This window comes from Neofelis nebulosa, chromosome 7, assembly GCF_028018385.1.
Source record: "Neofelis nebulosa isolate mNeoNeb1 chromosome 7, mNeoNeb1.pri, whole genome shotgun sequence".
In the NCBI taxonomy this organism is placed as follows: domain Eukaryota; kingdom Metazoa; phylum Chordata; class Mammalia; order Carnivora; family Felidae; genus Neofelis; species Neofelis nebulosa.
In genome coordinates, this window is record NC_080788.1 from 110,998,797 (window position 1) to 111,026,025 (window position 27,229).

Below are 27,229 nucleotides of genomic sequence, written 5' to 3' on the forward strand. Positions count from 1 at the left end.
TGAGATAACTCAGGCCAGTCATGAAGGCCACCACCAACCTCTCCCCCAGTCAGGTCTCTCTTTTCATTATAAAAATATAAAAAATAGGGGCGCCTGGGTGGCGCAGTCGGTTAAGCGTCCGACTTCAGCCAGGTCACAATCTCGCGGTCCGTGAGTTCGAGCCCCGCGTCAGGCTCTGGGCTGATGGCTCGGAGCCTGGAGCCTGTTTCCGATTCTGTGTCTCCCTCTCTCTCTGCCTGTTTCCAATTCTGTGTCTCCCTCTCTCTCTGCCCCTCCCCCGTTCATGCTCTGTCTCTCTCTGTCCCAAAAATAAATAAAAAACGTTGAAAAAAAAAAAAAAATTAAAAAAAAAAATATATAAAAAATAAAATCTAACACCCCCAGATTTGGAAAGAAGTCAACTGAGGAAGAAGGTAGGCAACTAAGAAGTAAATACCCTTACTTACTAAACCGCAGGAGCTCAGCAAAGAGGGCTGCTAGGGTTTACTGTATTTCTAAAGTCTATGCTACTTGTGGGAAATGAGAAGCAGCTCACAGGAGTGGGATATACCTAGGACTTGGTACGGATCTCAGAGGAGAAAACAGAGACCAGGGCCCCCAAGGTTTGCCTCAGTCTCAGTGACTAGTTTTTGCAAGTGGAAATACATCATGTCATGTTTGGGCCAGGTGATCCGGAAGTGGTGTGTCTTCACCTTCTCTTCACCTAACTGCTGGCTGGATGCAGAGGACTTCAGAGCCCTCTGGTTGAGCCATAAAATGAAAGGGTCTGAGCCCTCCAGTCATTACATGAAAGGCTACCTGCTCACCAGAAAAACCTACGTCTGAGTATATCCATCAGTCATGTAGATACCTGAAACATATAGTTTAAAAAACTGAAAAACAAAATGACCCCAACCTCATAATACTATTCACATTTTCTTTAGGTTAAATCCAAAGTGGGGGGGAGGGCGCCTGGGTGGCTCAGTCGGTTAAGCGACCGACTCCTGATTTCGGCTCAGGTCATGATCTCGTGGTTTATGAGACTGAGCCCCACATTGGGCTCATGCTGACAACACAGAGCCTGCTTGGGATTCTCTCTCTCTCAAAATAAATAAACTTAAAAGTAAAAGGGCAATTAATTTCTTATACTAAAGAAACACCAGAACTTCAGCACTTACATTTTATTTATTTTTTATTAAATCCAAATTAAATGTAATACTACTTAGAGAAAATGTATAATATACCATCCCATTTTAATAAAATCATTCCTATGCACATTTCTGCTCACTCTATCTGTATATATGTGCAGAAAGATCTCCAGAATGACGTTCGTAAAATGTATTTCAAATATCTGGAGTGCATATGTGTACACGTGCACGCACATGGGGGTGTGTGTTGTCTTTCTAGTACTTTTCTATATTGCTAAATTTTTTTTTTAATGTTCATTTATTTTTGAGAGAGAGACTGAGACAGAGCGCAAGTAGGGGAGGGGCAAAGACAGAGGGAGACACAGAATCCGAAGCAGGCTCCAAACTCTGAGCTGTCAGCACAGGGCTTGACACGGGGCTCAAACTCACAAACTGTGAGATCATGACCTGAGCCAAAGTCGGTCGCTCAACCAACTGAGCAACCCAGGCACCCCATATATTGCTAAAATTTTTAATAATGAACAACTAATATACAGTAAGGCTGGTTTCTGGACTCAAGCATTCTTGTTCCAGAGCCCACAGTATTAACTCCTATATTATACTTCCCCTATACTAAGGCACAACTACAGATATGTAACATTATACATATATGTGCATTATTCATAGACGTATGTATAATAAGTATACATCAGATTTTATTTATTTATTTAGTAATTTCTATGCCCAGTGTGGGGCTTGAACGCACAACTCCAAGAGTCACATGCTTTACCAACTGAGCCAGCCAGGCATCCCAAGTACATATCATATTTTTAAAAAATAAGGGTGGAGGCGGCTGGGTGACTCAGTTGGTTAAGTGTCTACCTCCTGACTTTGGCTTAGGTCATGATTTCATGGTTCGTGGGTTTGGGCCACATGTCAGGCTCTGTGCTGGCTCTGCCCCTCTCTTCTGCTCTTGCCCCACTAGTGCGTGCGTGCACACATGCTCTCTCTCTCTCAAAATAAATAAACTTAAAAACAATACGGGTAGATGATGTTAGCTGCATAGTAAGCATATATCATAGTTATTTTTTAAAAAGGGGGCAGACTATATTAATAGAGCACTTGGAAGGAGTAGCTACTACTGTCATGTATTAATGGCAAACATGAAAAATCTAATGGGAGCCACAAAAATCTCTATGCTGGATATTAAAGAAGCTTATTAGTTATCAAGCATATCTAATGTCAGCCTATCTGAAGCAAAACTGCACAAGTAAAACTTAGGAAGCTGGTTATTAATATTTATTTCAGAAAAACCAGGAAGAGTGAAATAGTAACAGTCACTCCTATTCAGTACCAGTATGTCTTAGAGGAAACAATACCTTGGGATAAAAAGTATGCATTGGTTTAACTTCAGCAGAACATCTCTCAGAAAACGTTGATGTCAAAAATTTAGACAAATTTGTGTGTGTATTTTAAACTAACACAGAACTGGCTTTGAAACAATTTGCCAAAGAGCCATTTGTTTTCAATTGGGAAGAAGTGCTGAATATTGAGTGGAAGGTATGCTAAACTGACATCTGCTACAACTTCGATGTAATTTTAAATATCATATTCATTAATGACTGAGACTAAATGTCTTTGTAAATTAATCCTGCTTAGTGAGTCTGAATATGCTATTCTTATTCGCAGGAATGTTCAAAGATACTGGCTGCAACAACATATGGCATCTCATGCATTAAATACACTAAAATTCGTAGGGAAAGCAGAGTTTTTAAAGTGCAGGAATCTGTTACCAAGGAAAAGGGGGAGGGGGAGGAGGGAATGACACACACACTTTCTCATGCAGTCGGGGATACAACATTCAAGTATCAAGTTCCAGATATAACATTCAAGTATCTTTTTAAAAACAAAGACATTTTTCTCAGTAACATCCTGCGCTGTCTAATTTCTCAAGTAAATCTTCCACCGAAAAGTCACGCTTTGAAGTAAATCTATGAACGCCCTGCTTCTTTCAACAAGAACAATTAACTGTGTTTGCCTTTCCAGAACAACCAGCTGGTTAACCAAATAGAGACAGAAACCAAACTTCCCCAGTCACCAGATGTCTTAATTTGGAACAGTTAGTAGCAGTGTGGAATAATCCAAAATTTTGAGTCGGTACTATATGTTTACTACTTCTTTTTATAAGTCTGAATAGATGTTTTTAAAAATTAAGCAAATGCATTCTCTTTAATAACTGCAAAAAAAGGTGGGGGATAAAAAGAACCAATGCCTATAGGCCATAACAGAATGATGTTAACATCTAAGAACCAGCCACTTGCATATTATGTTATAGTTAGAAATTGATAAGCAATATCAACATTAAATCTACTCAGAAGTCCTAAAGAATGACCCTTTTCAATAATTCAAAACCAAATCTTGAAGGACGGGAATGACAGGCCTAGAACACACTGGATTCAGCAAAGAACACAGGCAAAGTCCTAGCTTTCATTGAGGCCAGTGGGGTGACAGACAGCTATTAGACAAATAACTAATTATAATAATGAAAAGTCAAAGTGGTATGAAAAATAATACTGGTTAAGGCCAGGAAAATGAGGCAGGACAAGCCTTTTGGATTCAGTCATTAAAGGAAAATCTCGGGGTGCCTGGGTGGCCCAGTCAGTCAAGGGTCTGACTCTTGGTTTCAGCCCAGGTCACGATCTCACACTTAGTGAGACTGAGCCCTGGCGCTTCAGGCTCTGCACTGACAGCACAGAGCCTGTTTGGGATTCTCTCTCTCTCTCTGCCCTTCCCCTGTTCATCTCCCGCTCAAAATAAATAAATAAACTTCAAAAAATAAATACAGGAAAATCTCTCCCATGAGGTGACATTTCAGCTGAGACCAGAAGGAAATGAGGGTGTGGGCTAAAAGCCTCCTGGGCAGAGAGAAACAGCAAGTGGTCCACAGCAGCTGAAGATGAGTCAGAGAAGGAAAGTGGTACAGGAAATAAGGTTAAAGAGGTAGCTGGAGACAAATAAGGGCTTTGCAGGGCCACGGTCAGGAATTTCAATTTTATTTTTTTATTTTTAACGTTTATTTATTTTGAGAGAGAGAGAGAGGTGGGCGTGGGGGGTTGGGGGGGGGGGGGCGGAGAATCTGAAGCAGGCTCCAGGCTCTGAGCTGTCAGCACAGAGCCCAACGCAGGGCTTGACCTCATGAACTGTGAGGTCATGACCCGAGCCGAAATCAGATGCTTAACTGAAGGAGCCACCCAGGCGCCCGTATATTTTATTCTTAAGTGAGAAGGAAAGCCAGGTGAGATCAAGTGAGAGATGTTTGTGGAGGGATTCCTCTGGCTGCTGCCTAGAGCATAGACCTTGGGGGAAGAATGGAAGTAAGTGAAAGGTTTGTGCAAAATTCTGGGCAGCAGATATAAAAGAGAGAAATGGCTGGATACAGGCCACAATTATGAAAGAGGAATAAACAGAATTTCCTGGTTAGACTGCAAGTAGGGTATGGGGAGAGGTGACAAAGATGGGTGATTCTTAGGTTTCTGGCCTTAGCAACAAGGCCAACGTTGGCATGTTACTTTTAGGGTAATTACAAGTTTTTAAGAAAATTACAAGATGGTTAATTAGATAATTAGACAAGTATCCAATTGCTTAAATAGTCTTTACTGATCGACCGTGGTATATTAATACACTGGAATTCTACATGGCAATAAAAAACCATATACTACTGGTACATGCGACGATAATGGAAGAATCTCAGAACTGTTTAGTGACAGAAGCCTGAAACAGAAGGATACTATTATAATTTCACTTACACAGAATTTAAAAACAGGCAAAACAAGTCTAAAATGGTAGAAATCACAATACTGGTTATCTTTTGAGGGGGATACGGACTGGGAAGGACAACAGGAGAACTTTGTGGGTGGTGATTATGCACAGATATATGCATTTGAAAAACAAACAAACCATCATGGAGGAGAATGACCCCCTGCTTCCACCATGATTCTCACCTTGAGTGAAAAGCATCAGTGGCTGAAAGAGGAAGAAGACAGTGTCATGAAATCCCTTATTTGGCATAGGTAAGCAGGGCCTGCTAAAAGTTGACAGTGGAGGAGGAACAATGAGGAAAACTCTTCAGCATACCAGGCGCAATACTAAGCACAAGATATTAACAGCCCACCGCTGAAGAATTTCAAGTCTGTAGTGTACTAAAGGTAACCATAGCAACAACAAAACCTAAGCCAGCTCACCTACTGATTAGACTATTCAATCCTTAACACTAACAGTCTGATAGAAGCAGAGATGTGTCCACTTCCAGGAATAAATATTTTTTACCTCAGTATCTACTAGTCTTCTACATACAATCCCCAGAATTCAATTAAAAAAAAAAAAAAGTAAAAAAAAGAGACGCACACAAGCAAGAAAAAAAAATTGTCAAGAAATAAGGCAATGACTAGAAAAGACATGGAGATCACCCAAATAATGGACTTTTTTTTTTTAATTTTTTTTTTTTAACGTTTATTTATTTTTGAGACAGAGAGAGACAGAGCATGAATGGGGGAGGGTCAGAGAGAGGGAGACACAGAATCCGAAACAGGCTCCAGGCTCCGAGCTGTCAGCACAGAGCCCGACGCGGGGCTTGAACTCACGGACTGTGAGATCATGACCTGAGCCGAAGTCGGCCGCTCAACCAACTGAGCCACCCAGGCGCCCCCAAATAATGGACTTTAAAATGATCATGAATTGGCTATTAAAAACAAAACAAACAAAAAACAATAAATGATGGTGAGAATGTGAAGCAATTGGAACCCTTATACAATATCAGTGGGAATGTGAAATGTAGCAGCCTGTGAAAAAGTTTGGTAGTTTCTCATAAAGTTCAACATATGTTCATGCAAATATTTGTATATGATTGTTCACAGTAGCACTATTCATAATAGCAAAAAACAACCCAAGTGTTTATTGATGGATGAGTGAATAAACAATATATGGCATACCCATGCAATGGAACATTATTCTGCCATAAAAAGAAATGAAGTCCTGCTAAATGTTACAACATGGATAAACCTTGAAAACATTACGCTAAGACCATATATTTAACACAAAAGACCACATATTGTATGATTCCATTTATATGAAATGTCTAGAAGAGGCAAACTTGTACATCAAAAAGATTAACGGTTGCCAGGGGCTGGGGGAAGAGGGAAATTTGAAGTGACTGCTAAGAGATATAAAAAAAACTATGGGAGTCAGTGGACAAAGAATGACATTTTTAAAGCATTCAAAGAAAGGAAAATTTGTCAACACAAAGCTCTATACCCAGCAAAAATACCTTTCCAAAAAAAAAAAAAAAAAAGGCTAAAAGAAAAACAATCAGAAAAAAGCTGAGAGGAATCATTGCCAGTAGTGTGCAAAATAAGAAATGTTAAAGAAAGTTATTCAGCCAGACAAGTACTAGAAATCTAGATTGACATGAAGGAATAAAGAGAACTGAAAATGGTAAATATGAGGGTAAATTTAAGACCCTGTTCTTCTTTTAAAAATCTCCTTAAAAAAACAATTGGCTGTTTAAAGCAAAAAATAGTAACAACATATTAGAGTGTTATTAAAAGTCAAATACATGACAGCATTAGTAAGAGGACGGGAGGGAAGAAATGGAAACATATGCTGCAATATATGTTCTTACACCACAATTTGTTATCACATTATCTAAAGGCAGACTTTATAGAAGTTAAAGAAGTACATTATTATATATATTATATAACACATATGACATCATATTATATTATACATATAACTATCATATTATATATATGATATTATATATTATTTGAAGGTAGACTTTACACAAGTTAAAGAAGTGCATTGTAAACCCTAGAGCAACAACTAAAGGAAAAAACAGGTAAAATTAGCAAACTAATAGTAGAGATAAAATGTAATTATAAAAACACTTAATCCAAAAGACAGCAAGAAAGAAGAAAAAAGGAACAAAGAACTAAAGAGAAAAATAAAAAAATCTAGAAACAACTAGCAAGATGGTAGATTTAAATCCAACCATATCAGCAATTACATTAAATATAAATGATCTGAACATCTCAATTGAAAGGCAGAGATTCTCAGGTTTGTGGAGGGGGGAAAGAGGCAAGACCCAACCATATGCTGTCCAAAGGAAAACTATTTTAAATATAAAGCAGATTAAAAGTAAATGGATAGAAAAGGATATACCATGCAAACATTAATAAAAGGAAAGCTACAGTGGCTTCTTAACACCAGACAAAGGAGAAGTCAGAATAAGAAATTGACTCAAAATTGATCATAGATGTAAACATGAGAGCAAGAACTACAGAATTCCAAGGAAAAAAATAGGGAACCTATGACCATAGGATCGGTGGAGATTTCTTAGAATACAAAAAGCATGTCCTAGAAAAGAAAAACTTGTTAATTGAAATTTAAAACTTCTGCTTTTTGAACAAGAGTGATATGGGGGACAGTGCATATGAGGATTTCACAGGAGGTGAGATAGTTTGCTGAAACGTGTTAAGTGTGGTGTGAATGTGAGAGTGTCCTGACAGACCAGGGTACAAAGATGGTCAAAGAGGATCCCATAACTATCTCTTTGGTAGCTTTAACTAAAGTGGCAGTAGTAGGTAAGTAAGGTGTGGTGGGTGTCTTCAGGGAAATGAATCTAATTTTTGGGTGCAGTAACTCAGATGTCAGTGATAGCCCCTGCGTTTTTGGGTAAGTACTTTAAGGGCATTCCCTTCTCTCTCATATACAAAAAGGAAAGAGGGTAGCTGATAATTTGTGTATCCAAGCGCAGGGGGATTTATTAAGCTTTCCTTCAAGGTCTTAAAGATCAAACTATCTTGGTCATCCCAAACAATGGGGTATATGTGGAATACTCCTTAATGAACCAACAAGGAGAAATTTGGGGTCCAATTATGACAATAACCAGCTAGCCCAAAAAAAACCTGTAAGTGACATTTGCCTGTAGGTTTTGGAAAGTTGAAAATGTCTTGAAACTTTTAAACTAGGTACAGTCCCTGTTATGAGATCAAATGTCCTAAATATCAAACCTCAGTTTGGAAAAATTGTAATTTTTCCTTTGAGACCGTATGTCCTTCAATGGCTAAGATTTTCAACATGTAAACACTCTCTTTTTGTGAGGAGCATTGGAAGGGCAAGCAAAAAAGCAAATCGTCCACATATTGTAGTAATGGAGCCTCCAGAGAATTTTGTCATTTAAGTCAGCTTCTAAAACTTGTGAGAAGATAGACTCTCAGTGAAGCCCTGAGGCATGACTGTCTAGGAATACAGTTATCCTTCCCAGGTAAAGGCAAAAAGATATTAATTATCCCTACCAACAAGGATCTTTTAAAATCCATTGCATAAGTCAATCAAAGTTAAAAAAAAAAAAATGCTTCCAGTAGGAATGGATACCAATAGCATGTGGTGATTAAGGATGACGGGGAGGCAGGGACTTAGAATGTTATTTATTGCCCTAGGTCTTAGACAAATCTCCATCCTCAGCCACTCGATTTTTTGCAGGCAAAATAGGGTATTACGAGGACTAGTGCAAAGGATAACGAGTCCTTGAGACTTATCCTCTGTAATAAGCCTTATGCCCTGTAAGCTTTATTTATAGGATATTGGTTTTTTTGTTGGGAGAGTTTTTTGAGGGGTCAATCTGGATCTTAATGGGAGGGGCAATATGAACTCTGCCTACATCTGTTAATGATTTTGCCCAAAAAGTGGGGGTTACCAGGTTTAACAGCAGGGATGAGTTTGAAGTTTAGACTTCCTTGGCTTGTAGAGTGCAAGGAAGGGCAAAGAGGATTGAATTTTCCTAAGTGTTGGGATTCAAACTCAATGGTTATTTCCCTTTTGAGAGAAAAAAATGGCAACATTAGATTTCTCCAGGAAATCTTCTAATGTGTGGGAACTAAATCATTGAGGAGAAATGGGTAGCTCAACTTGCCAAAGTCCCAGACAAAAACATATGGGCTTAGAAATAGGCACACGTTGTGGTTTATTTAAGACCCCCACTATCTGGGGCATGTGGGTGGCTCAGTTGGTTAAGCGTCTGACTTCAGTTCAGGTCATGACTTCACGGTTCATGGGTTCGAGTCCCGATTCAGGCTGTGTGCTAACAGCTCAGAGCCTGGAGCCTGCTTCAGATTCCGTGTCTCCCTCTCTCTCTGCCCCTCCCCTGCTTGCACTGTCTCTGACTCTCAAAAAAATGAATGTTAAAAAAATTAAAAAAACAAAAGACCCTCACTGAGCATACATATTTTATTTATTTTGATTTTTCTTAAGTTTATTTATTTTTGACAGAGAGAGAGAGAGCAAGCGTGAGCTAGGGAAGGGGCTAGCTCTGAATCTGAAGCAGGCTCCAGGCTCCGAGCTGTCAGCACAGAGCCTGATGCAGGGCTTGAACTCACGAACCGTGAGATCATGACCTGCGCCGAAGTCAGACGCTTAACCAACTGAGCCACCCAGGCGCCCCCTGGGTGAGCATACATATTTTAGAGGAAGACTCTTTAATTGTAGTGTACTCTTTCAGTGTAGCTACTGATAGTGTAGCTCCTGAGTCCATTTCTAGCACTCTGTTTTCCAATGGCCAGGTTTTTTGCAGTAATGACATAGTTCTAGAAGATGGCTTTGGAGTTTCCATATTGGAAACCTTGGAAGTTACCTTTCCAAGGTAAAGAATCAAAATATTAGTTGTCTTTTTTTCTGGTGTCATCCTCTAGGGTGCAAGTAATTGATAAGCCAGATTGACAAAGTCAGGGATGCACACTGTCTCCCGTTCTATATGGGTTCTTTTGACCAACAGGAAGAAGTCCTTGTTTAGGCCATTCATGAACATGGAATTAAAAGCCACCAGCGTGGATTCAACATCTATGGAAAGTCCAGAATTTTAAAAAATGATGTAGAGTCTGCTTTATTAGTCATGGACAGATTTGGTAGGCTTTTGAGTGTGTGCCTGAATTTCGTTCCAGTCCACGGGTTTGGGGAAGGCCCTAGGAATGGCTTCATGTAGCCTTTTGTCCAGTCTGCAAGTCTGATCATATAAAAGGGTTGGTGGTTGGTTTAGTTTAAACTCTAGAGATTATTTGGGATTTCCCCAAACAGCAGTTTTAATCCATTGCTACACTTTGACCTTCTCTGATACGCATGTGGGCTAACTGATAAGAAATGGAAGAGCAGTTTGGCGAGTTATACTTTCAATAATGAATTCCTCAACAAATGCATGGAGACCCCAGTTACCTTGGGAAAATTCTTATAGTCCTAACTTTGGCCTTTGTCCATGGAGTGTAGGAAATCTGGGGTGGTTTAGAATCCTCAGGTTTAATTTTGAAAGGGAAGGTTTTAATGAGATCAGTGGATGAGGTTTCAGTAATAGGAAAGAAAGGAAGTTTAGAGAGAGGGTAAAGGGTTAAGAGAAGGCAAACAGGAAGATAGAGGAGGTAGAATAGTAAAGTTAGGAAAGACCTTGGTTAGCAGCAGGAACAGGCCTCCGGTGTTTTCTTCTTACACATTGTTAGTTATTTATTTGCTTTAATTTAGCAATAGTATTTTGTAAGGAGGCAATTTTAGAATCCTGAACACATTTGGAAGCTTCCAGATACCAATTAAAATAACCATCCCACTTGGATTGTTTAGTATTGTAAACATGGTCTTCTAAATCAGTTCAGAGAAAAGTAAGTTTGGGGAGATCAAAGTTTCCACATAATGGTCACTGGAGTTCTAGGTTATCCTTAGTAAAACTGGTTTAGTCAAACATGTGTGTGAGGAAGGGCTGTAATTTTTTAACATAAAACCAGCGAGGGTTCCCCAAGGGGGGCCACCCTTAGAAAATTCAGATGACTCGGATCCCATTATCAGAAATAAAAGAGTACATACCAGAAGGACAATCCGCCCGTCTCCAGATCCCAAATAAAGTCAGAGAGCTCCACCAAAGGAGGCACCTCAAGACCTGAGAGGAAACTTACCAAACTGACAGTTACCTTGACTTGCACAAGCTATGAGTGCAAAGGGCTCAAGTGCAGGAAACTCACTTATTTCTGGAGGTTGGTGTTCCTGGTGATCACCTTCTTCAGATCTCACTTTGATACCATGTAATGTCTACCTAAGAGAAGAGAGATAAACTAAGGCAAAGTCGAGTTGCCAGAAACTGAGTTTATTCAGGAATAGTAGAGGAACTACAACTTGGGACATTCAAACTTCAGCGAGCTGTAGGAGTCCGCTGAAGGTTTTACTTGAGTTGCTTTTATGGGCAAGGAGTGTAAGAGGGGAAAGACCAGCAAGGGGCCAAGCAGCAAGTTCACTGGCTTGAAGATGGAAGACATTCTTGGTGGATGCTCATTGGTCAGAGGATAAATTTCAACCCTCTATAAATCAGATTATTTGTGAGAAGTCAGTCTCAGTCTTTTGAGTTCCATTTTCTGCAGGTGCATGTGTGAGGTTCTCCACTTCATATCCTTCAGTTCCATTTTACATTAAAAATTTTCCAGTTTTATCCACATCAAGCACAAGGGACACGTGGGGATGCCCAAAGGTGGAGGTACAGCAGACATTTGGCTACAACAGACTATAGCTTGGTGGAAATGTATGGAATTGGGTCATCAGATTACAGGTAGTAGGCAGTAGTTAAAAACTAGGAAAGTGGATAAACCTTCTGATGGGAAATTATGCAGAATGCTATAAAACAGCAGGTCAAAAGTGGAACTCTAGAATACCATTGTTTAAAGAACGGGCCGACGAAGAATAAACTACAAGGGAGACAAAGAACAAAAGCACCAGAGGAAAATCAGAAAAGTGGCCAACCAACAGCTAATAGTAACTGATCATTAATATCTAGATTCAGCATCGGCCTCTTCACAGGCATTGCTTCATTTAACCCTACCCAAAACCCTAAAAGATAGGTCTGTTTATTACTGCTTTTTAGACTAGGAGACTGAGGCTTAGAGAAATAGGCCTTGCATGGTAGTTTAAGAGAATGGGTATATGCTCGGGTTCAAATCCTGGTGTCACAAGATATGTCTTTCAGCTTCCTATTCTTCAAACAGGGGTAACAGTTGCAACCTCAGAGGGTTGTTAAAAAGAATAACTTAATTACTACATCCTAAATGCTCAGAATGATGCCTGATACAGAAGAAGACCAGTAAGTGACCTAGAAGAAAATTTCTTTTTTTTTTTTTTCATTTATTTATTTTTGAGACAGAGAGAGACGGATCATGAACGGGGGAGGGGCAGAGAGAGAGGGAGACACAGAATCCGAAGCAGGCTCCAGGCTCTGAGCCATCAGCCCAGAGCCTGACGCGGGGCTCGAACTCACAGACCGCGAGATTGTGACCTGAGCTGAAGTCAGACGCTCAACTGACTGAGCTACCCAGGCGCCCTTAGAAGAAAATTTCAAAGAAATACAATAGTGTCAAATAACAAACCTGCAGAGTACACTATCAGATATAAATTCTACTGCGTATAAGTAAACAAATACACACACACCCCTGCTGTTAATCATGACAACTGAGATTGAAGTGAAAATGCATACACATACGGGCGTGCCTGTGCATGTGCACACACGGGGCAGGAGAGTGAGAAAGACTAGATACTTCTAAGGTGAATTCACAAAATGAAATGTTCCCCAAAAGTCTCCAAACAGAAAGATACTTTAACATATTAATAATTCTTTAAGTTTCCACTGTTAACCAGTGTTATTCCGACACTGGATATCTTACAATCATGTCAATGTATCTCACACAATCAGACAATATCTTATAAATATTTATAGATTGACACTTTCCTTTACATTTTAAGGTAGATTCACTATTTAATACTCCAAATTGGGTGAATGTCCAAAAGGGATCTGCTGAAATGAAATCAAAATAATGGCAAAACCCTGAACATAACTATTTATAGTCTTATACTTGTGTAAAGTTACAGTAGAACAGATGAGATCTCCTAACTACATTGTGCCATATCATGGGAAGATCAGAATGTAGTTAAATTCTAAACTCATTTCCTCTCTTCTGAACATACTGAAAGATCCTGATATCAGAGATAACCAACAAAAGGCATAATTCTTGAACCATCCTGCAAAAGCCGGATATTAAGAGAAAAAAGATTTCACACTTAACAGATCTGATGTGAAGGATAAAAAGGACTGAAAATAATGTACTGTCAAATGTAAGTTTAGGAAACACAGGAATATGTTTAGCTTAGACTTAAGCCATCAAACTCTTTTAATACTTGCTTTCCTTGCCCTTGGAATTAACTACTACTGCCCTCTAGCAAGAGGTCCAAAAATTAGAGAGCGGAAAAAAATATATATCATTAAGGACTTAACTACAGTCTAAAGAGAAAGATGCTATAACTTATTAGTAATTATTCAAATTTCTGTTGTTAATCATGACAAGTGAGACTGAATTTTCCTTACTTGTTCTTTCCTCTCTTCCCCATGCAACGTAAATTATCACCTCTATGTAAACTCCTGGATTTTATCTTCAACCCTGATCTCTCTCCAAAATTCCAACACCATAGCTCTAATGTTGGCCTAGACCTCTACCCCTGAACATGCTGCCAAAACTCCAAATTAAATATACCCAAAATATAACTCAAACACCTGTATTCTTCATCTCTGTTAACGATATGGTATTCTCAGCCGCCTAGGCTCAACAGCACAGAATCATCTTTGATTAAAGAAAGTCAAAGGACAAGAGTCAAGGAACTAAAAAACCTCCCTTGAAAATCGCCCTTCACATCTATCTCATCACTGTTCACCCTGCCATTATCCTCCATTTTTTATCCAGTTTTCATTACCCCTCATCTGCAACTGAAATATGTTTTCTCTACACCCCTGACACACACACAGGACAGGAAATACCCAATTTAACCTCTAATTCCTGGAAAAAGATGGCAAGAATAGGACAAATTTTACTTCCTATGAGAGTAAGATCATATAAAAAAACGTTGTTCTTAGAAATTATTTTCATGTTGTAAAAAACACTGACATTCAGCATGACACAAAGTGGAAAATAAAAGTAAACGTGCGATGCCACAAACATTTTTTAAGTACATAAAACGACTTAATTTTTATAAAGTGACATATACATTCTTTTGTTTTTGCATGGGCTGCAGTTGTTTGAACTTGTGAATCACATGCTGTATTTTACAGCAGCCCCAGACATATCAATATTTTAACGGGTAAAATATCTTCCCTACAATAATAAAACTGCAAAAAAGGTTGCCATTCTCTCCAAGAATCCTATATTGTTTTCTTGAGTTATCTAGGTCATACCCATGCTTCAAGATCTAGCTCAGATTCTACCAGTACCACATTTTTCTTAACCTAGCCTAAAGTAGGCTTATACCTACTCTGAATGCCAAAATATTGTCTGTTATTTACATAGCAGTAATCGCATACCAAATATATTGAAGTGTTTTTTATCCCTAGCTGTTTTACATATTTATATTCGTTTCTGTCTACTATAGAGTATATATCTCTTAAGGACATGAACCATGTTTTCCAATTCTCTAGTATCAATCCTCTACCAGCCTGAGGCTAACTCTATAGCCTACCTCACAAAATCCTACTTCCTGTGAGAGGTATATAAAAATACAAACACACACAAAACACACTCCATAGAGGACAAAGAGGCAAGGGTAAGGAACTACACAGATATGTGAAACAACAACAAAGGTAGGACACACACACACACACACACACACAAGCCACAGAGGCAGCCATCCCTTTTCTGGAGAAAGCAAAGAAATAAGGAAAAAGAAATAAATCAAACAGTATCAACACTGACATCCATGATACCCATAACCACAGCTTTGAGATCAATTCATCTCAACCTATAAAGTTACAGAAAACACCATGAAGGGAGAACTGAGGAAGCTAAGAAAAGGCTTGGGATTTGGGAATATCACTTTACCATCGTACATAGTACCCTAGAAGCAGAAAGCATTCAATAAACACCTGCTGGTGTGAATGCAATTTAATAGATATTCCTATATACTCAAATTCTGGAATTAAACTATGTTCAAAATGCTATTCTTGCACGAAATGAGTTATAGGATCAAATTACCTCAAATTTCCAGAATGCAGTAAATACTATGTGCTTTGCTTATATACATACGTTTTTGATGCCAAAAAGAGATACATCCACATTTTAATCATTCAAGATTTCCAAAATAACCCAATGATTCATAAATTGTATTCTTCCTATTTTTAGAATGGCTCAAGGGATTTGTGTGATTCTCAAACTCCTTTCTTAATTCCTAAGAAAAAGTTCAATTTGATTTTACAATCTCAGGGGGAAAAAAGAGGGGAGAATTTAGAGGGAATAAAGTAGCTTTGTAAAAATAATTCAGTGCTACGTTAAATACAAATAAATGATAGGCTAATGGAATCACAAGTTTAAAAAACCTAACCATTACGAAAAATTTAGCTTCAATATCTCCTTTCTTCCTTTCCTGAAAATAGATGCCTGTCATGCATGGTAACAACTTAAAAGCCCAAGTAACACAGGGCTGAAGGATTCACGAAGAAAGGGAAAGACTCTGATTGAATGAGAACCAAGATGAAAATATCCTGACAAGTGGCCAAGAATTGGAAACACAGTGGGAAATAAAGGAACATGTCTTTCTGGTGGACTTGGTTGATAGGAGTGAGCTGAAAAGGGGTTACGGGAAAAGACCTGCCCTAGAAGTGAGGGAGCATGTTTTTGTTTGTTTTGTTTTGTGGGTTTTTTTTTTTTTGCACATGACCTTTAGTAAATCACTGAATCTACTCTGAATCTTGGTTTTCTCACACTTCCACTTATTCTTCTTACTGGCTCTTTTGTATCTATCAATGATATTAATAGTAACTAAGATATATTGAACTCTTGTTGTATCCAAGGTACTATTCTGAATGCTTTCTATGCATTATATCTCATTTAATCCTGGGGACAGCCCTATACAGTAAGTACCTTATTTACCCATAATTAGAAAAGTGGGGCTTAGAAAAGGCAGGTGATTTGCCAAAGATCACATGGTTCACAAATGCATAGCAGGGACTGGAACTGAAATCTGATTTTAGAGCCCACACTCTTAAATGCTTTCTTACGCTGACCCCCAAATGATATAAAAGACATGTTCTACAAAGCATTTTTAAATGGCCATTCAAATGTAAGGTTATTATAATTCTCATCTGCACTAAATGAATCAATATCATTTATATAACCAAGCAACATACAGTTAAAATGTTTAAAGCATACACATGTGGAAAGTCTTAATACCAGCAAAAATTTAAGATAAAAAGCAGTATCAAATGATGTGAAGTTCAGCATAACTTTTAGTTGTCTGGACATGCAAATTTCCAAGTATTCACAAGCTTAAAAAAAGATTTAAAATCTATATATGCTATAAGATATAGTAAATTTAACACATAAGCCTCGACCTAGAGCTTTTTCTCTCCTAGCTATTATTTCACATTCCTACTTGATGAATGATATGGAATAAAATCAGAGAAAGATATTTAATCAGGTTTGTCAGGCACTGTTTTAAGCACTGCACAAATATTTACTCATGTAATTCTCAGAACAGCCTATGAAGTACTTGCAATTATCCCATTTCATGGACAGATAACTGAAACGCAGAAGGGTTACATATAAACAGCCCAAGATTATAGAGCTACTAATTGCAGTCAGTGCTCAATTCAGGCAGTTTGGTTTAAAAATCTGTGCTCTTAACCGCTAGCTCTGCTATAATTCAAGGAATGGTGAATTTTTTTTTTTAAAAAGACAATAAAAAGTAATCATAACAATGATCATGAAGAATGCCCACAAAGAGAACAGAGTCATCACCTATCTCAGCATCCACACTAACACTAAGGAAAATGTAAAAGAAATATTAACTGACATGATAAGTGAAGTAATATAAATTATCAGTTTTAGTTATAATGGCACACTAAGCTTACTAGTCTTTGAAAGAAGAGGTTTCTTTTAATTTTCATGTGAGACTGGAATACCTGTGGCTCAGTTGTTTAGGCATCTGACTTTGGCTCAGGTCATGATCTCATGGTTCATGAGTTTGAGGTCTGCACTGGGCTCTCTGCTGTTAGCACAGAGCCCACTTTGGATCCTGTCTTCCTCTCTCTCTGTCCCTCCCCTGCTCGCATGTGTGCACTCTCTCCCTCTCTCTCTCTCAAAAATAAAAAAATAAATATTAAAAAAATTTCCTATGAAACGATATTGTTAGCAAATGACATTTGGAGACTAATTCATTAACATTAACTTAAGAGACTTGCTCAACAGGATGTTTATCATTTCTTGGTCCATTCAACATATGAAGAGGCAAAAAAACTGTGGTAGAGCTCTAAAAAAAAAAAAAATCACATGAACTAGTGGAGCTCACAACAGAATTAATGATAAATTTGAACCCTTTAAAAGTACAATAGAGGGCATCTAGGTGGCTCAGTCAGCTAAGTCCAACTCTTGATCTCAGGCCTTGATTTCAGGGTCGTGAGGTCAAGTCCTATGTTGGGCTCCATGTTGGGAATAGAGCCTACTTAAAAAAAGTACAGTAAATATTTAATATGATCTTAATAAAAGAATCACATTTTGCGAAGGACTACAGTATTTGTCATTTCATCAGATTCTCACAATTGTGAGAGTTAAGTAAGACAAGTAGTAGTATTATACTTACAAATAAGTAAATTAAAGTTCAGCAAAGTTAAACATTTTGTATGGTCTAGATAAAAAGAGCTTTTTCTTTCTTTTTTTTTTAATTTTTAAAAAAAAAATTTTTTTTTAACATTTATTTATTTTTGAGACAGAGAGAGACAGAGCATGAACAGGGGAGGGGCAGAAAGAGACGGAGACACAGAATCGGAAGCAGGCTCCAGGCTCTGAGCCATCAGCCCAGAGCCTGATGCGGGGCTCGAACTCACTGACCGCGAGATCGTGACCTGAGCCGAAGTCGGACGCTCAACCGACTGAGCCACCCAGGCGCCCCTCTTTTTTTTTTTTTTAATTTTTAATGTTTATTTATTTTTGAGAGAGAGAGAGAGAGACAGAGTGTGAGTGGGAAAGGGGCAGAAAGAGAGAGGGAAACAAAGAATCCGAAGCAGGCTCCAGGCTCCGAGCTGTCAGCACAGAACCCAATGCAGGGCTCAAACCCACAAACTGTGAGATCACGACCTGAGCTGAAGTTGGACGCTTAACTGACTGAGCCACCCAAGTGTCCCAGAGCTTTTTTTTTTTTTTAAGTTTATTTATTTATTTTGAGAGAGAGAGAGAGAGAGATGGGGAGGGGCAGAAAGAGAGGGGGAGAGAGGTTCTGAAGTGAGCTCTGTGCTGACAGCAGACAGCCCAATGCAGGGCTCGAAATCACGAACTGTGAGATCATGACCTGAACCGCAGTCAGATACTTAACCGACTGAGCCCCTCAGGCACCCCAATAGAAAGATCTCTGACTCCATGTGCTTCTTCTATCACATCATGCTGCCAACAACTTTATGCTTATGATTTTCAAGTTGTTTCATGACAATTAATGCTTAGGCAAGAAAATTTGGAAAATAATAAAGAACACATAATGAAGGTTATGATCCTTAAAATGTTAAGAGTTTTGCTAAAGATCTTGTTTTATGATGTACAATATATCTAGCTGAAATGATGAACCAGTTAACTCAGCCAAAATGGACTTGAAATCCAAGAAAAAAAATTGCATTTAAAGTTAGATAAATCCACACACGTATCGTGATGAGCACCGGGTATAGAATTGTTGAATCAGCACACTGTACACCTGAAACTAATATAACACTGTTAACTATACTGGAATTAAAATAAAAAACTTAATAAAAAAACACTAAGTGAATCCAATTTTAAATGCTTAAGTGGGAAATAATGTGACCCTGAAATAGTACTATTTTTCAAGAGTAAAAACCAAAAATCACTTCTAACCACCATTTACCTCAATCATTTAAGTTTCTTCTAAACCAAATAAGGCAACTTATAAAATCAAATGATTCTGTTTGATGATTGGGAAACCCAAGGAAGTTTTTATTTTCTGAGAAATGCTAGCTTCCCAGAGATGATCAGTTTCAAAGATAGTTCACCTAGATTTGATTATTACCAAACCAAGGCACAGAAAGGGCTGGGGAACCAAATAGGAACATTCAACAAGTGAAATTACTTAAAATGGATTACTGGGATAATTCTCTTTTAATTCTTTTTATTTTTGAAAGAGAGAGAGAGAGATAGTACAAATGGGGGAGGGGCAGAGAGACAGAGGGACAGAGGATCCAAAGTGGGCTCTGTGCTAACAGCAGAGAGCCCAATGTTGGGTTCGAATTCACGAACCATGAGATCATGACGAAGTTGGATGCTTAACCGACTGAGTCACTCAGTGCCCTACTAGGAGAATTTTTTAAAACATCAGTTACATAATTAGTCATCAGGAAAATGCCCAATAAACTGTACTTTGTACAAAAAATAAAAATTTCATAGCCTACGTGCCTGGGGCATCAGACTTCAGCTCAGGTCATGATCTCATAGTTTTTGAGTTCTGGTCTTAAGTCGGGCTCTGTGCTGACAACTCAGAGCCTGGGCCAATTTCACATTCTGTGTCTCCCTCTTTGACCCTCCCTGCCCACACTCTGTCTCTCTCTCTCTTCTTCAAAAATAGACATTAAAAGATTTTTTTTCTAGCCTATAAACTGTATACTATACCCTCACATCCCTAAGTCAGGTGACACGCATTGGACTTGCAAAGAAGATGACCTAAAACTAGTTTTGCAACCACTAGCTTGACGTCCATTTTCAGGGAATACAATCACCAAAGTGAAAATGCTTAAAAAAGAATTTCTTTAGAGGTTATTTGTGAAAAAATATTGTGGAATTCTTTCCTTGCTCCCATTTTACCCAAGCATGAGTAGCTCAAACTCAGACCTTGATCTGGTCCCCTGTAGACTATGGATATAGAATCCACACTTGGCAAAGTCTAAGACTGTGGCTGGCTACCTCCTCAGAGAACAAAAGAAAATGGCTGCATTACATGGTTATTGGTCCGTACATCTAGACTTTGTCAGGGCAAAGGATATGAAGCTTTTTCCTGCGGACCTACGATAGCATTGGTATGGGGCCAGCTTAAAAAGTACTTTGTCGGGGCGCCTGGGTGGCTTGGTCAGTTAAGCGTCCGACTTCGGCTCAGGTCATGATCTCACAGCCCGTGAGTTTGAGCCCCGCGTCGGGCTCTGTGCTGACCGCTCAGAGCCTGGAGCCTGCTTCAGATTCTGTGTCTCCCTCACTCTCTCCCCCTCCCCTGTTCATGCTCCGTCTCTCTCTGTCTCAAAAATAAATAAACGTTGAAAAAAAAAATTAAAAAAAAAAAAGTACTTTGTCCAATAAGGTTGTCTAGAGACACGTGGCTGCCATGGAGAGTTCACAGGGTGAAGAAACTAAATGCTGCGGGCTGAGAACAAATCTTAAGCAGCTAAGTATCATAGCAGAGACTAATTCATCAGCAGACCACTAGTGAGGCACACAACTAGACATTAGGTGTCACTTTGTATCAGAGTTCTAGCCCAAGCAACATGTGAAAAAGTAATGTAGGTCACTTCCAGGCCTTGCCCATATAGATGGCCCACATGTGCTTCTCCTTCCAACTCCATACACAAGGCACAGAGATCTTTACTGAATAGTTCTTACGTAATGAATGCCTACTCAGAGCTGGGCTCTTTTTCATCTTCATTCATACTGAATGGTAACAAACCTGACTCATGAGATCCTGTCTCCTGATTATGATTCCTAAGCAGACACAAGAGCAACAGTTGGGCTATCTTCTTCTGAAGATATGACCAAAACCTAAAGTCATCAGAGCTGCTGTCTTGCTGGGGGAATTGGAGAGTATCAATGATGAGGGACTGTCACTCCAGTTCTCCATGAAGCCGAGTGCACATTCTAGCCATAGGAACAATGGGACCTAGAGTAGTTACCGGGTTGCTTAAATGGCTTCCTTACAATGAATCCCCATCATCTGAGGTCATGCTTCTTAAACCAGAGGACACATCAATGACTGGAGTAAACTGGCTATTATAAGCCACAAAAGTCTAAATCCCTAGAATAGCAAGGTTATGATGTGGCAACTAATTCAGAAGAATATCAAACACGGCATATTATGAAGTGGAATACAAAAATCCATGAGTTTTTAAAATAGAAGAGTAAAATTCAAAGAAACTTCATTCTTTGAAGGTGTTAATGCAGGCTTTGTGTTCAGCTATCACTGGAATATTCATTTACCACTATTTTCCTGAGGAAAAGTTGGAGAAGTACCAACCTACGTGAAATGAACTTAGTTCATGAAATGAACTTAGTTCATTTCACAGCAATCTGGAAGTCTTTTCCCCCCCTTATAGCACATCCTGTTAGACTTTAAGCCACACTAGAATAGGATGTTTTACCCTTCTTTATATCCTTTGTAGTAAACCTAAAAGATGGCCCTCAAAGATACCCAAAACCTGATTCCTATAAATGGTTCCATACATAAGGAGTTATGTAACTAAGATCTTGGGATGGAGAGATTATTTTGGATTATCTAGGTGAACCTAAATGTAAGCACAAGTGCCCTCATAAGAGGAAGGCAGAGGAAGATTTGACCACAGAAGACAGCGTGATGATGGAAGCAGAGATTGGAGTTCCGTGCTTGGAAGATGAAGGCACCATAAGCCCAAGTAATATAAGCAGCCACAAGAAGCTGAAAAGGGCAAGGAAATGAATCTTCTGCTCAGATCTTCCAGGAGGAACTGGCACTGAGAAAAGTAGTTATGTGAGCTGAGCTATTTTCACTTTATGCTATCTATGCCCATCCAAGGTAGAATACAAACCAGATGAGTAACACACTTGCATTTATAGGAAACACTGTCCTGAATCCTGAATAAATAGGTAAGAGGGGCCATACAGGCTTAAGACGAATTTTGGAGTTTCCAGACTGGTGACCATGAGAAGACTGGAGACAGTAATACACCTAGAAAGGGCACGGAAGCTTCGCACCCTTTCTGCACACCTTGCTCTATGCATCTCTTCCATCTGGCTGTTAGGTCATATGGTTTATCATATCCTCAATAAGCTGATAAATGGGGGTGCCTCGGTGGCTCAGTCGGTTAAGCGTCTGACTCGATTTTGGCTCAGGTCATGATCTCACAGTTGGTGAGCTCGAGCCCTAAGTCTGGCTCTGCGCTGCCAGCACCGAGCCTGCTTGGGATTCTCTCTCCCTCTGCCCCTCCCCCGCACCTTCTCTTTCAAAACAAACGTTAAATGAATAAGCTGATAAATGTTTGTGAAGTCGATCAAGAGAGACACTGGTGGAATCTCTTCAAGCAGGGATTATTAAAGCCTACAGTGCTGGAAGCCATGCAACCAAAGCCTCTGCCACGGTCATCCTTTGTTGATGATGAAGAACATCATGGACACCTCGCAATGCAAGTGTTACTCATCAAGCCAGACAACAGATGATGGAAAATCTGGTTGAAAGCATCCTGGTCTCTCTCAATGGTCTTCCCATTCCTAATCAAGTGCTACCTAAATGATTTATGAAGGCTGAGGGTTCAGTGGGATTGAAAACAGCAGCCTAAATGGGGAAAAAAAATTAAAAAAAAAAAAAAAAAAGAGGTAGTTCACGCTTACGTGATAGCAGGCTGCATATTACCACTGCTTTATACATACAGAATATATAAAAATACATATATAAAAATATCTATCAAAAAAATCTATGCTATTTAATGCTAGTCTGGCCTCCACAGCAAAGAATCTGAAAAGCAGAAAGACATAGAAACTTAACATCAGTAATTTATATATTATATCCAGTCTCTAATTTGGTCCTTACAACTCCAGGCAGTAGTCATGTCTGGTATTGATTTCAATTCTGCAGTTGAGGAAGATGCGGCTGAAAAGGTGGAAACGGCTCCTAGTCCAAGGTCTTCTACCAGATGATCTTTTACATCGATAGTATCAATATACCTATGGGTATGTTGCACTGGCTTCTGAAATAACTTCAAGCTCGGAAAGAAAACAGAAGCAACATTTTACAACAGCATATTTTAATTTTATGTCCTCGCAAACCGAATGCCACACTCAAGAGACGGGCTGAAGAAAACATGTGGACGAGTTACTAAGCAGTCTGCTCCTTCGCGTGAAAATGAGAACAGGAATACTACTACCCCTTAGATTGTTGTGTGGATTATATGAGATAATATACGCACAGTGCTTAACATAGCTGGTCTCACAGTCTGTGTTATATGTTACAGGACGGCTCTTCCCAAATTACAATTTGCTTTCCGACCTCGAAAATTAACAAACTCGAGAGGTAAGAAAAGAGCGAGGCACAGGAGAAAAATAAAAACAGGCCCTGGGTACCCTTTCTTGAACACTTGGTGAACGGCGCTTCGCTTTTACCGAAAGATAACCTACAGGAGACGCTGGGGCCAGCGATCCCAAAACCTAACCCGCGTTAAGGACGCGGAGCAGGGACAGCACGGGTGTGGTCCAGGGGCTCCCACCCCGCACCAGAAGTTTCAACACGTGTCTCTCTCCTCCCAGGCCCTCCCCACTTCCCTCAGAACTCCTCGAGCTACAGAATCGGCGACTGCGGCTTTCTAGGCTCAACCCACACTGTCGCCGTCCGTCAGAGACCTGCCCGTCAACGAGCCCAACCGGACCCCGTGAAATATACCTCAACTGCAAGCCCTCAACCGGCGCGGGAGGAAACGCGAGGTCTGTCAAGGCGCACAGCGTTACGACCGGAACTCCACCCCCTACGTCTCCGATAGGGTAAACGCGCAAAGGAAGATGCAGAGCATTGGTCAGCAGCAGAGAGGCGGGCCATAGCTCCAGGGAAGCGTAAGAGGAGGGGGGAGGGGCAACGAAGTGCCAGGAGCCAGCCTCTCTCCGGATTGGGCGAAAACAGGACGACTGCGCCTGAGTAAACTCGGTTTACGTATAGTCCCGCACAGTACCGCCCCTTTTACGCTACGTTAACGGAAGTTTCAACGATTCATTGGTTGTGACGGTTTACGCCTCCTGGCTGCGTGGCCAATAAAGGGCAAGAATAAAGCGGTTTCCGCCTCTTTTTCGGGCGACTGAGCCATTCAGATGACTTTGGGCAACGTGACTTCCTTCCTTCTGTTGGATGCTGTAACTTCCACTGAGCCAAATTCAGGTAGAGAAATTGTTACAATGACTACGAAGATTTTACTGTGAGTAAGAAATACTTAATAGTTAGGGTCCTGAAATACCCACGTACTCTCATAACTTCTAAGTATGACTTCAGTGTTTGAACGCAAAGAAACTACTCTTTTGCACCTTTTGCGTCGGCTGTGTCATTGGCCGAAAGAGCTATCAATTTGAAAGTAGCTCTGCCTCCGCCCCAAGGAACTCTAGGATTTGTAGTCCCGGACGCTCAAGTTCTGTCGCTTTAAATGTGGTTGTTGCTGCTAGGTTCTTCCTTATGATTAACACCCGCTGACGTTTACTGTGGTTTTGTTGTGTTCCGTTGTGCTTTTTATCTTTTCACTGATCAGCACCGTTAAAGCTGAAAGACACTTAGAGAAACTGAAAAGACTTGATGTGTGTTGTAAAGATAAATAGTAGTGTTTGAAACATTTTACGGCTTGTGCTTGGACGCTGTGCTAGATGTTCGTAAATACCGTATTAAGTGAATAGTAAGATTGTTGGTTTGTAAAAATTTTGCCATTGCCACAAAACGGTCTTTGATTTTCATATTAGTCTACATTCGCGAATATTTGAAAAGTACCCTAAATTTGGCAATTATATATACTGTTTCGGTGTGGGTAGCAGCTGCTCACATAAATCAAGTGTTGATAGGACAAGAAGAACTGGCTGCCGTCATGACAGGAAAATAGTGCTGTAGTTTAAAATGTTAAGCATGGGGGCGCCTGGGTGGCGCAGTCGGTTAAGCGTCCGACTTCAGCCAGGTCATGATCTCGCGGTCCGTGAGTTCGAGCCCCGCGTCAGGCTCTGGGCTGATGGCTCGGAGCCGGGAGCCTGCTTCCGATTCTGTGTCTCCCTCTCTCTCTGCCCCTCCCCCGTTCACGCTCTGTCTCTCTCTGTCCCAAAAATAAAAAAAAATAAATAAAATGTTAAGCATGACCAATCTCAGAAGGTTACACGCATTGTGCATTATTCAAGATTGCGTTATGAAGTCCATTTTCAATCTTTATGGAAACATTATGTTGGTTTAAGGCAGGGTTTCGCTAAATTTATTGAATCATGAACTTTCACTTCCCTGGGCCCATTTGGTAATATCACATCACTTTTGTGTTTGGCAAAAGTAAAAATCAATGTATAAATACCAAAAACTTCTCCTGAGTGGCCTTTTCCCTTTCGACATTTTTTACCCCAATTAATAGGTAATATGAAGTGTTTAATTCGTGTAAGAAAAAACCACAATTTTATGATGTATAATAGTTCCACATTCTGGATTTAAAGTGAAGTACATTTTAAAGCCAAGCAAAAACTGCTTTTATGACTGATGTTTGGAATTATTACATTTTTGTTTTAAAAAAAATCAAATTATTTTTATCATTTTTTTGTGTCTTGTTTCTAAATGACCAAGAGTATCAGATTGTTTGTAAATACACCATGGAAGATAATATTTCTTTTTATTCACAATAAATGAAGAGTCAAACTGAGTGTAATCAACATTTCTCCTTTTAATATTCTATATCATGTACTAAGTGAAATCTGTGAATATAAAAGTTACCCTGAGGCAAAAATTCAGAATTATAAGTTTTAATGCTTTCCATTATCTAGCATTTTAGTGTTATTTTTCCTTTAGCCTCCCAATTTATTACTTTTAAGTTTATTATGTATTTTAGGAGAGAGAGAGAGAGAGAGAGAACATGTGTGAGTGAGGGAGGGGCAGAGAGAGAAAGAGAGAATCCCAGGCAGGCTCCACACTTAAGCATGGAGTTCGACACAAGGCTCAGTCTCACGACTGTGGGATCATGACCTGAGCCAATATCAGCAGCCGGACGCTAAACCGACTGAGCGACCCAGGTGCCCCTGCCTCCTAATTCAAATTAATGGTTCACATTTGGGATATAAATGAAATTCAGATGACCAAGAATAAAAAACATTAAGAACTGCAGGTGTCAAGACTACTACTGTGGTGAGGAGCAGTGTTTAACTGAGTGATGAGTCAACTGAGTGACTGAATCATGAGCACATTTGGCTAATCTGTATTAACTGTCCTAAGTGCTCACTCTTTGGGAAGCTCCCAGAGTGTCCCACTTAAAAAGAAAAAGCTTAAATCGTTATTTGTTGAGAATGTAAGAATAGAAATTGAAACAGGTGCCATTACTGCCTTTTAAGATGTGAACCTTGGAATCCTTTTTATATAGTGTCTATATGGGAAGTAGGTTAAACAGTGGCCTCAAAGTGAGATAAATGCAAGAGGAGTCTTGAGGTGCAGGAAGAGAATACTACTACCTGTTTGTATTTACTTTTTAATCTCAACTTTTTTCTTTCCATTTTTGTCTCTTAAAAAATTGTGCACATGATATAACAGCATAGACTTCTTGAAATCTAGCTTATTCAGTTTGGAATGAATGGTAAAAAATTTTTTTTACTGGGAATTATGTGATCAGAATAGTCTGGAAGTGTTAAAGAAAAAATTATTCACGATACTATTAAAGACAGGAAGACATACTTTATTCGCGGGGGGGCTATTGTGGTGGGCTTTTATAATATGGGAGAGAATTGAGCTCAACTCTGAATGCATAAGTAGGAATTTATAGCCAGTGAGCAGGGTGTGGAGGTCAGTGGATGGAAAATTATGAAGAAGAAACATTAGGGTGTGGAGGATTATTGCTAGATTGAATCAGCAGTGTTCTTGCTGAAAACAGGCTAGGGTAATCAGACCTCACCTGGGGGATAGTGAAGGCGAGGAACCCAGGCAGATATGGTTAAACTGACTTAGCATTCTTACTAGAATCGGACATTATAAGGAAGGACATGGGAGCCCAAGGTCAGGCCTACTCAAAAAAAGAACACGTATATGTGTATAACCCCACAGACACTCTCCTATATACACACAAAAATATTTGTATTTGCTATTAAAATACA

General features: G+C 39.5%; 1 protein-coding gene across 5 annotated transcripts in view; it reads right to left on the reverse strand.

Annotated features, from left to right (window-relative positions):
• The window catches only part of WDR89 (WD repeat domain 89), a 37,215-nt gene extending 13,290 nt beyond the window's left edge, over positions 1-23,925 (reverse strand). The window contains exons 1-2 of one of the 5 annotated variants that reach the window (XM_058739273.1): positions 23,817-23,889; positions 11,159-11,229 (exon numbers count right to left, since the gene is read on the reverse strand). Coding sequence is in view for 1 of the 5 variants with exons in the window: in XM_058739272.1 (XP_058595255.1) it covers positions 5,108-5,174 (67 nt within the window). In the remaining 4 variants the exon portion in view is untranslated. Of the gene's footprint in view, positions 1-5,107; positions 5,415-11,158; positions 11,230-22,833; positions 23,144-23,816 lie in introns of those variants that run through there. The other 4 variants (XM_058739276.1, XR_009264527.1, XM_058739275.1 and 1 more) reach the window with 4 other exon arrangements.
• Positions 23,926-27,229: the final 3,304 nt, after the last annotated feature.